This window comes from Rhinichthys klamathensis, unplaced genomic scaffold, assembly GCF_029890125.1.
Source record: "Rhinichthys klamathensis goyatoka isolate OS25496 unplaced genomic scaffold, OSU_Roscu_1.1 h1tg000254l_1, whole genome shotgun sequence".
Lineage (NCBI taxonomy): Eukaryota > Metazoa > Chordata > Actinopteri > Cypriniformes > Leuciscidae > Rhinichthys > Rhinichthys klamathensis.
The window spans coordinates 5,062,875-5,074,537 of NW_026606776.1; the positions used below are offsets into that span (position 1 = coordinate 5,062,875).

General features: G+C 37.9%; 1 protein-coding gene across 1 annotated transcript; it reads left to right on the plus strand.

The window, feature by feature from the left end:
* The first annotated feature begins 1,082 nt into the window (after positions 1-1,082).
* On the plus strand, positions 1,083-11,484 carry dnpep (aspartyl aminopeptidase). The gene is made up of 15 exons (XM_056266804.1): positions 1,083-1,143; positions 1,488-1,578; positions 1,934-2,022; positions 2,312-2,425; positions 2,612-2,737; positions 3,165-3,289; positions 3,421-3,505; positions 7,267-7,374; positions 8,085-8,162; positions 8,278-8,358; positions 8,451-8,611; positions 9,288-9,327; positions 9,425-9,526; positions 10,326-10,493; positions 11,179-11,484. Exons 1-15 carry the CDS (start codon positions 1,138-1,140, stop codon positions 11,227-11,229), a joined length of 1,425 nt encoding a protein of 474 aa, XP_056122779.1. The 5' UTR covers positions 1,083-1,137; the 3' UTR covers positions 11,230-11,484.
* The last annotated feature ends 179 nt before the right edge of the window (positions 11,485-11,663 follow it).

The following is an 11,663-nucleotide window of genomic DNA, read 5'->3' on the forward strand; positions in this document are numbered from 1 at the left end:
AGCATAGGAAAAACACACACACACAACTGAAAATGTATAGAAGTTTTCAAATGTTACAGGATAACTCCAAACAACATAACGATTTGTACAACTGTGGAAATATGCTGTATGTTAACTTATAATGAAGTTTTGTGAATCATACCAGCTTAACTTGCTTCAGGGCTGTGTGTGCTCTTGTGATGGGAAGCGGGGAAGATCATGTTTCTAAATGTATTGCAACCAGGCAACAGTAGGCCTACAAAACATAGACATATAAATACAAGTGTATTTAATTTTTTCTTTTAATGTACTCATCTCTGGGCATTAAAATTATTTTAATGTTGATATGTATTTCTGTTTTTTGAGTGAACACGTCTCCTTGCTTGCCATGATTCCCACAGTTTCATTACTTTTCCATGACTGAATATTTTTATAATATATAATTATGTTATATTATATTATATTATATTATATTATATTGACCAGGACAATAAGCTGTTTTAAGTTCTTCTTCGTCAAAGACCATAAATCATACAGGATGATCCTGAAAAAGACACACATCTGTCTGACACTAGGTGGCGCTATAATAATACCATGTACACTGCATTTTAGATCTTAACCCTGAAACCGTAAGGGCCAGAAACCAAATTCCTCTGAATCATAAAGTCAAAATATCCATTTTGAATTTCCTGAAAAATCTATGTTTTCTAACTAGCCATAAAAATCTATGTTTTCTATGTTTTCTAACTAGCCATATATGTTGCATGGAATTTGGCATGCATCGTCTCAATGAAGCCAATTCAATTTTGGGGCATTGCCTGACTAATGTCTGAAGAATGTCGGCTGAATGCAAAGGCCAAACTTAACAGAACTTGATACAGATAGACAAGAAGACATTCTGAAGATGCACGACAAGTCACGTTAAATTCTGCCCATATCCTAAATCCTATGTTCATATAATGTAAAAACTGTTATGCTGAAGAAAGCATTTGCCCCCAAGAAAACCTGTTTTCCCTGTAAACACAATCCTACTGTACCTCCAACCACTAGAGGGCGCAAAACTTATTCTGCTACCAGCTACCAACCAGACTACAGCAAATCCCCATTGCTTCCTGCGTTCATGCCCTGAACTGAATGTGAAAGTCCACTTTATCATATATGCAGGTATGAACGGTTGACGGGTAACTTTAACAGTGCAGAGATTTGTATAGTGTTCCTTGTGTCGGATTTCCGGTATTCTGCAAGGGTTGTAGTTTGGTTATATAGGTATATCGACTGTGTGATTGGTGTTTTGTTACATTTGTACTTTATTTTAGTTGTTTCTAATGTATTCATGTTCATAAGCTTACTAAAGATATGAAAATCTCCAAAACAATGATAATGAAAATCTCCAAAACAAGAATACAGTTGGTTTCACGCTGTCACTAATGGAGTGACTGATTTGAAAGTGTCTCTGCATATGACTGACTGCTTGTGCTTATATTTACTGTTTCCTCAATTATTTTCAGTCTTTCATCATGAAAAGCTCCAAAGAAGCTGTCCAGGCCGCTGCCAAAGAGTTTCTTACTTTTGTCAATAAAGGAGTTTCACCATACCATGGTAAGAATGACATGGAACTGAAATGCTGTATAGCTGCGAGCCATGACAATGTAAATATAGAGAAATGCATGAAAACTTAAGATCCACTTTGTCGGTAATATGATTAGCCAACTTTACAGTCTGACTAGATTATGGGTCTTGAACATTGTTCCTTACTGGTTGATAGAGCTCCAGATATGGTTAATAGATCTTGATCTAGACTTTGAAAGAATGCACAGTCTTCACTTTTTCTTTAGATCACAAGATTTGTAATGTGATTATTTCTCAATTCAGGTGTACAAAACGTGCAAGAGTTCAATTGTATGTAAGTTTACAGTCTGTATATCTCACTTTTCCTTTCTTCTCCGTCTTGCAGTGGTGGAGGAATGTAAATCCCGCCTGCTGAAGGCTGGTTTTACTGAGCTCAAGGAGGCTGAACATTGGAACATTAAACCTGCCAGTAAGGTGTGTGCGCTTGAATCTTAGCATACCGTAATAAGCCCCTACGAATGGGGAAGGGACTTTCAAAGGTGCATATTAAAATATAATTATAATGATATCGTGATACATATATTATATATTGCAAAAAAAAAATCACTTTTCAAACAGAAGGTAGCACCGTAGCAGGCAGATGTGTAGAAACTTGTATAAAAACGTCCTGCTCGTCTTACAAAATGTCTTCAGCCATATAGCTTATTCTATTATTTTTGCACAGAACGAGAAACTGTATTTACTGTGATCTTTCCTTTTCCAGTACTTTGTTACCAGAAATTACTCCACCATTATTGCCTTTGCTGTCGGTGGTCTCTACAAGCCTGGAAATGGTTTTTCCATGATCGGGGCTCATACGGACAGTCCATGTCTGAGGGTGAGAAGGACAAACACCTGATGCCCTGTGAAAGGGCTTTGATATAGATAAAATATCAGTTCTCGGAGTGTTCTGTAGTTTTGTTTAGTAATTACATTATAGCATGCAGATGACTGTATTGCACATTAATGCAAGTAGAGGATGCATATGGGTATCATTCTTAATTTCCTGTGTGTGTGTGCTCAGGTGAAGCCACGCTCTAAGAAGACAAAGTTAGGCTTCTTGCAGATAGGAGTGGAGTGTTATGGAGGGGGAATCTGGAACACATGGTTTGATCGTGACCTGACAATTGCTGGACGTATCATGGTTAAGGTAAACCTCTGGCTGCATTTAAACTTGGCATTTAACATGCGATCACCGTGATCCAATCAAAAGCAAACTTACTGCATTCTACTCCGCCCTTGATTGTCTCGCAAAACCCCATCACAATGCATCCTCGACTAGGGGCCTATACCATGAATCCGGTTTAGGTTGCTAGCCAGGTATGTCTCAGTTTAGTTTTCAGTGCCGTTATTGTTATAGTTGTGGTGTGGACTATTTTATTTTACATTTAGAGTGTTTTTTAACACTATATCGTTATTATTATAGTAATCATTCTTGGTGTGAGAAGGCCTTTAATCTATGATATAGAAATGTAAAACCTACCCAAGTTCATTTGAATTATCCATTGTTGATCTTAAGTTATATATGAATAACACTTGCATTTACCAATGTTGTCTGTTTACTTATCTTTGTACAGAGCGAAGGCAAGCTTGTGCATCGTCTGATTCATATTCCCCGTCCCATCCTCAGGATCCCCCACCTTGCCATTCACCTGCAGAGAGACATCAACGACTCCTTTGGACCTAACAAGGAAAACCACCTGTAAGCACTAATTTAGCCATAGGAAAAGACAGGGAGCAGGACAGGTGGAGCTATCGGGACAGATGTGGATAAGCACATTGGAATGCTGCTGATTTTTGTTTTGTATGTATCTGTATTTTTGTCCGTTGTAGAGCACCTTTCCTGGCCACTGCCATACAGGAGGAGCTGGAAACAGGAACTGCCTCCGGTGGAGATGCCTCTAATGCAACATCCATCGTAAGATCATGCAAATTCATGCTTTAGGTGTACAAAACCACACAAGCCTGATTAAAGTTGAAGTATATTCTTTCTGCGCAACCAAATGACAATTAATAGGGCTGTCAAGCGCTTACAATTTTTAATATAATAATTACATAATGTGCCGATTCGAATTAATCCCGCATCCATTTTGGCAAAGAAGTTACCCTAAAAAATAATTGTTAGATGAGAAAAGCATTGAATAGACATTTACAAAAAGTAGCTTTATAGAAAGAAATATTTTGATTCGCCACAGAATTTATTATACATGAACTTTGACCATACTTTTTAGAAGCTGCATCTGAAGTGGCATTTAGGTATATTTACACATACTGTTTAATGCAGCTCAGAGGTGGCATGAATATGAAGGAAAAATGAAATGATACTCTAAATATAAAACTAAAACCGCCAGTAGGTGGTGGCAAGTCGCTGTCTTAATGAGTCATTCTGGAACGAAGCAAGTGACCATCTATGAAAGGGTCACTTAAACAACGGCTCACTTTTGTGTCTAAAATGTAACAATATTAACGTCTTGTTTATTTAACTGTTGTATAAAATCAATATCACATTTGCAATCGTGCAGATATTCGGGGAAACGGCACTCTTGCTCGTGTGATATTGCTAAACTATGTCATATGATATTAATATTTGAAAAAAAAACATGGGCATTTTTTTGCCCTCGTATCTTACATTTTAGTGGCATTATAACTGAATTCTAATAGACCAATTTTCAGTTGGTAAACATGGTGACGTTTTTATGTGGGCGGAGCTTAGGTGGTGGCAGAACGATCCCTCTGGCCGCTTCAGTAACGTAAAGTCTGCAAGTTTTGTTAGCTTGTTTTTAACAATGACAGGAGAAAATCCGATTTTATCTTAATGTGCAAGGTCACTCACTGTCCAGGACCGCGATTGTTATTTGCAAAAGTTAATTTTAACGGACGGAACCAGATTGGCTGACCCGTACACTCATTGAGGATCTGACAGGATTAACGTTAATGCTACCTCCGGTTGAGTGGCCTGACATCTACACCAACCTGATAGAGAAACGGAGGGCATATAAATCTTTAGATGCCTATAACTATGTGCTGAATGGTGATGTGCAAGACGTGTGTGTACGATCCGCAGTTCTGCCGAGCCAGCGCGATGAAGACGACAATGTAAAGAGTGACATTACGGTGCAATTTTAATGAGGTGAATATTTTCTAGAAATAAAAAATTGCAGATAAAGCATATTAATGTTTCATTGATTCTTGCACCCAACAACACAACAAGATGACATTTAATAATAATAAGAATAATTTAAGATCCTTATTTTGTAGCCGAATCTGTGCTGGTTTGTATTCACCGCCTCCAGTTTTCCCTTTGTTCTGCCACCAGCTAGCGCTGTGACGTAACTGTGACGTCGGCTGGAAATTGGTCTATAGGCTTCATCATGCAGGTCATATGATATTAATATAAGACAAAAAACATACATAGGCATTTTTTTTGCCCTCTTATCTTGAATTTTAGTGCCATTATAACTGAATTCTAATAGGCTTCATCACACAGTCAGTTGTTAGAGTCATTGCCCTGAATCATGTTTGTAACTAAACTGCATGCAATGTAAAATGACGTACAGGTCTGGGCCGGAGTGGGGTGCGTTAATAATTTTTACACATTCTTTTTTCCATATTTAATCGCATCAAATTAACACGTTAAATCTACGGCCCTAATAATTAATAATGGTGCAAATTTTTAGGCTTAAATTTCATTGACCAATAATTTAACACTGTGATCATCATCCAATATTGATCTGATTGCCAATGTTTTACAAAGAGACTCATACAAGCACTAAACCCAATTATTCAGCATAATACTTAAAGGAGAACTCCGGCGCAAAAGGAACCTTTGGTCTAATTACACATTGTTACCTAGTCAACCGTTATCTGAGATTTGTTTTCATGATTATCGAATGTAAATAGTTTTATCTCTAAAAACAGTTTTAAATTTTAACATTTTAAAAGTAATCCATATGAATCAAGCCGTTTAACTTCCAAGTTTTCCAAAGAGATATGATCACTTTATATGATGAACGAGTTTAATTTCAGCTTTTATTCACATATAAACATTGATCAACACACATATATACACTCACCGGCCACTTTATTAGGTACCCCATGCTAGTAACGGGTTGGACCCCCTTTTGCCTTCAGAACTGCCTCAATTCTTCGTGGCATAGATTCAACAAGGTGCTGGAAGCATTCCTCAGGGAGTTTGGTCCATATTGACATGATGGCATCACACAGTTGCCGCAGATTTGTCGGCTGCACATCCATGATGCGAATCTCCCGTTCCACCACATCCCAAAGATGCTCTATTGGGTTGAGATCTGGTGACTGTGGAGGCCATTTTAGTACAGTGAACTAATTGTCATGTTCAAGAAACCAATTTGAAATGATTAGAGCTTTGTGACATGGTGGAAGTAGCCATCAGAGGATGGGTACATGGTGGCCATAAAGGGATGGACATGGTCAGAAACAATGCTCAGGTAGGCCGTGGCATTTAAACGATGCCCAATTGGCACTAAGGGGCCTAAAGTGTGCCAGGAAAACATCCCCCACACCATTACACCACCACCACCAGCCTGCACAGTGGTAACAAGGCATGATGGTTCCATGTTCTCATTCTGTTTACGCCAAATTCTGACTCTAACATCTGAATGTCTCAACAGAAATCGAGACTCATCAGACCAGGCAACATTTTTCCAGTCTTCAACTGTTCAATTTTGGTGAGCTCTTGCAAATTGTAGCCTCTTTTTCCTATTTGTAGTGGAGATGAGTGGTACCCGGTGGAGTCTTCTGCTGTTGTAGCCCATCCGCCTCAAGGTTGTGCGTGTTGTGGCTTCACAAATGCTTTGCTGCATACCTCGGTTGTAACGAGTGGTTATTTCAGTCACTGTTGCCCTTCTATCAGCTCGAACAAGTCTGGCCATTCTCCTCTGACCTCTGGCATCAACAAGGCATTTCCGCCCACAGAACTGCCGCTCACTGGATGTTTTTTCTTTTTCGGACCATTCTCTGTAAACCTTAGAGATGGTTGTGCGTGAAAATCCCAGTAGATTAGCAGTTTCTGAAATACTCAGACCAGCCCTTCTGGCACCAACAATCATGCCACGTTCAAAGTCACTCAAATCAACTTTCTTCCCCATACTGATGCTCGGTTTGAACTGCAGGAGATTGTCTTGACCATGTCTACATGCCTAAATGCACTGAGTTGCCGCCATGTGATTGGCTGCTTAGAAATTAAGTGTTAACGAGCAGTTGGACAGGTGTACCTAATAAAGTGGCCGGTGAGTGTATATATAGAGCACATCAGATTTGGCCAATGGCAGCTCATCCTCAGGCGAGAACAAACCTCATTGGTTCTTGGAGAAGCTCAAACGTGCTCAAACCTTATTGGTTGTCATGCGTGAACACCTTTGAGCTTCCATATTAATGGAATGACATGAAAGTGAGTAAGCCAATAATTATTTCCTTATGACCAATATTCAAATTCTATACTATAGGCCTATTAAGTACATTTAAAATAGAACCCAAATTCAGTTGTTATAGTATGCAACAAGTGAATTTAGACACCTCAACGTTACAATGTGCAGTATGAAAAACAGATATTTTAAGATTTCTGATTTCGACTGATAACAATAAGTGACCAATCCTTGTGTGAACATATTTCTCAGTGTTTTTGCATCAATGTGTGTTCAGGCAGAGAAGCATCACCCTGCACTGATCCAGATGCTGTGTGAACAGCTCGGGGTCGAGCCAAACGCATTACTGGACTTTGAGCTCTGTCTGGCAGACACACAGCCTGGCGTAAGTCTCTTCGTCTTCATGTTAGACAAATACCTAAAAAAAGAGCTCAGTTTTGCGTTCTACCCTAGTGAAAAGTAAATAGGCCAAAATGTATCTGAAAAACATTTATTTAATGCTAAGTATACTACAAATACATTTACATTTTGTAAGTAGTTATTATAAATACCCTGCAATTTTGGTCGTCTAAATTGATGTACTTCAAGTCTGCTAAATTGCAACAACTTAATTTGTACTTTAGTTATCAGGAAGTAGTGTTGAAGTAGTGCATGTATATCAGTAAGTCTCAAGCGATATGTCAGTAAATATGTTGATGGATTTGTACTATACTTAGTATGAAATAAATGCATTTTGATGTTGTACTTTTTTTACTAGGGTAGTCTTTTTCTTTTCTTTCTTTTTTGTTGTTGAGGTTTTGCACAAAATTGTGCTGACATAAAGAGGATTAGTATGCAGGGTACATTTGTGCTCAGCAAAGAGGATTGCTGTTATTTTTACCCGACTGAAGAGAAGCCTTTAAATGTGAGAGTGGGACTCCCAGCAGAATGAAGCATTACTTTAGAAAATCTGGAAGGAACAAGACGAAGAGCTCTAATGGCTCTCATTTCCATATGATTTACACATAAACTAACTCTGAAACTACGGCGGGGGGGTTCTCACCTGGGCTTTTTAACTAATTATCATGAGTTTTGACATGTTTTTGTGTTCTGCAGGCACTAGGTGGTGTCTATGAGGAATTCATTTTCTCTCCTCGTCTGGACAACCTGCACAGTTGTTTCTGTGCCCTCACGGTATGTCTGAACACAGAGAGCAACATCTTATTAAATATTCACTCATTCACTCACTCAGAAATGATCTGAGGAGTGATGATAAATAATTAATGCATAATTATGTCTTCCCTCCCAGGCACTCATGGACTCCAGCACACCTGATTCTCTAGCTAAAGATCCAAACATCCGTATGGTTACTCTATATGACAACGAAGAGGTGAGACAAAAACAAAATGCAAATGCAAATTCTAAATCCATCGGTCTCTAGTCTCCTAACCCAAATAATTTGGCTTCTTGGTTGATCTATAGGTGGGATCTGAAAGCGCTCAGGGAGCTCAGTCTAACCTGACTGAGTTGATTCTGCGACGTCTAGCTTCGACCTCTGACAATCTGACCGCCTTTCAGGAGGCAGTGCCACTGTCCTACATGATCAGTGCAGACATGGCACACGCTGCACACCCTAACTACCAGTCAGTCTCTTACTATGCCAGCTTGTTTGTTTCTGCGCTTATCCTGGTACAATGTATCATCACTATGGTGACACCGGAATTTGTGCTTTTTTTGTTTTAAAAATAATCCTATTTCCCAGTCACAAGAAATACCTGGGAATTTTCAACTTGTTATTTCCAGTCTTGGAAGTAAATAAAAAATAATAAAATCTAAAGTCAGTATCAATAATATTAAGCAGCACAACTGTTTTCAACATTGATAATAAGAAGAAATGTTTCTCGAGCACCAAATCACCATATTAGAATGATTTCTGAAATATAATGTGACAGAAGACTAGAGTAATGATGCTGAAAATTCGGCTTTGGCATCACAGGAATACATTACATCTTAAAGTATATTCAAATAGAAAAGTTGTAATAAAATTTCACAATATTTCTGTTTTTAATGTATTTTTGATCCAGTAAATGCAGCATAAGAGATTTCTTTCAAAAACATAAAAAAAAATTTAAACGTTTTCCATAACATGTGATGTATATATTTTGTTTACAGGCTGGAAATTATTAATTACGTTATTATTAATTATCCAACTGGGCAAGGGTCAATGACAAGTGTCCACGTTAAAGTAAAGGAATATTCGTTTTCAGGTTTAAAACGTATTATATTTGTAATGTATAATAAATATTATTCACCTTACAGGGAGAAACATGAGGAGAACCACAGGCCTGCTTTTCATAAGGTAACAAACATACTCACTAATGCCTCTTCAACACATTCACGAAGACCTCGGCAGAGCCCAATTAGCTAAATCTCTCACATTGTTTGTCCTGGATCAGGGTCCAGTCATCAAGTTTAACAGTAACCAGCGCTATGCCACCACTGCTGTAACTGCTGCTATATTACGAGAGATTGCTGGAAAAGTGGGCGTACCTCTACAGGTAAGCAGAACATTCCCTCCTCCCTTCTATTTCATTATATCCTGCTTCACCATCTGTCAAGATTCTTCTGCCATATAAATCAGTTAAAGTGCTCCTCATTACCTGGGCTAAAATTAGCATTACTGCTCTGAAGACATGAAATGCGAGAGAAAGCAGTTGATTTCTGTTGGCAGCCATTTAGAATGTTTATGGATGTTTGTATATATCAAGAGAATGCCATCTCTCTTCATACCATTGCTGCTCATGTGGGATTCATAAACAAAAGGGTGCAGAAGAGGAAAAAGAATGATAGAAAGAGGGTGGATGAAATCTTGCCTTGGTCACCAAGACACCATAAACCCCCTTTGTATACACAATTAACAGTGATATAAATAACTCTCTTCTCTCTGTGTGGAATGGGCAATGATATTAATATTTAAAAGCCTAAATTCAATCTGTTCATCATAAAGCGATCGTGTCTTCAGAAAATGTGGACTAAACCGCTCAATTCATATTGATTAGTTTTTTTTTAATGATCTGTTTATGAACTTTTTGAAGCTTCAAAGTGGTAGTTGAGTAGCTGTCAATGGAGGGACAGAAATCTCTCGAATTTCATAAAAAATATCTTCACTTGTGTTCTGAAGATGAATGAAAGTCTTAGGGGGTTCGAACGACGTCAGGGTAATTAATGACAGAATTTTAATTTTTGGGTGAACTATCCCTTTAAATTTAATTTGAAATGTATTTTTTTGTAAAGCGACCTTGTGCATGTGGAAAGGCGCTATATAAATAAAAGATTTTTCTGCTTCTTCTTCCATAGGATGTGATGGTTAGGAATGACAGTCCATGTGGAACAACAATTGGGCCAATTTTAGCAGCTCGTTTAGGAATGGCAGTCCTGGATCTCGGGGCACCGCAACTTGCCATGCACTCCATTCGTGAGATGTGCTGCACATCTGGAGTTCTCCAGACCACCACCCTCTTTCAGGTAAACGCCAGCTTAACCTCATAAGGTTTGGTCATTCAGTATTATAAGGTCAAATATAAATCTAAAACACCTATTTAGTAGTAAAATTTGGAGTTCTGTGAAAATTTAAATATTAAATGGGCCATGTTTATGAAGTGAATTATTTCAGAATGACAAATCGAGCATGTAAATGCTGATAATAAGCTTAAAGAAATGGTTCGCTTAACAATAAAATTTGTCATTTACTCTTCATGTTGTTTCAAAGCTGTATAACATTTTTGAAAGATTGCATTGGTTTCTCCTTTACGACTATATGAAGAATGGAGACTGAAGGTTTTTAAGTTTTCAAAAAAGCACCGTGAATGCATCATAAAATGTTGCTTTATTGGTTAATAAATTATTCGGAGTGGTTTTGTGAACGGGGTCAACCAATATATTAAAAAGATCCAACACATAAGAATATGAAAGAGCACTTTTTGAAGCCTCATGCTCCATTCAGTGTAATTGCATGAAAAGGAGTGACGAATGCAATTTTTTAAATTTTCATGGAAGAATTCAAGACCAATGGGTTTGGAACAGCATAAGGGCGAGTTCAGTTTTGGGTGAACTGTTCTTTTAAGGATTAAGGAAGGATTGTCTAATGAATGTTTTTTTTTTTTTTTTAAAAGTCTGTTTTGGGTTGTAATAACTGTGTTGTAATATGCAGGGCTTCTTTGAGCACTTCCCCATTGTACGAAGCACAGTAACTGTGGACTAGACTGAATCATCAGAACCATACAGATGGGATTCATGGATGTCATTATTAGTGAAATCAGTTTCACTTTTCCAACACCCATTCATCTTCTCATTATATCAATCACTGCCATCTGTTCATTATGTCAACATATGTCCAGCATTTGTTTATCACTGCTTGGTGAAGATGGAGAGTTTTAAACACTCATATACTGTGGTACTTCAACAACGTTTCCAAGCACTCGACTTTGTGAACTTGCTAATAAAACCGATAAACCTATGATGCCTTGTTTTCATGTCTTCCATTATTGTTATTTGCATGTCATATGTGCCTTGAATATGTGAGCATTAAGTCCAAACCACAGACCAGCAATGGCCATTATGATGTAATTTGTGTATTACTTAAAATAACTGCATTACTGTACTGATTGTCGTGCCCACTTTCCGGGTTTTCAGTCT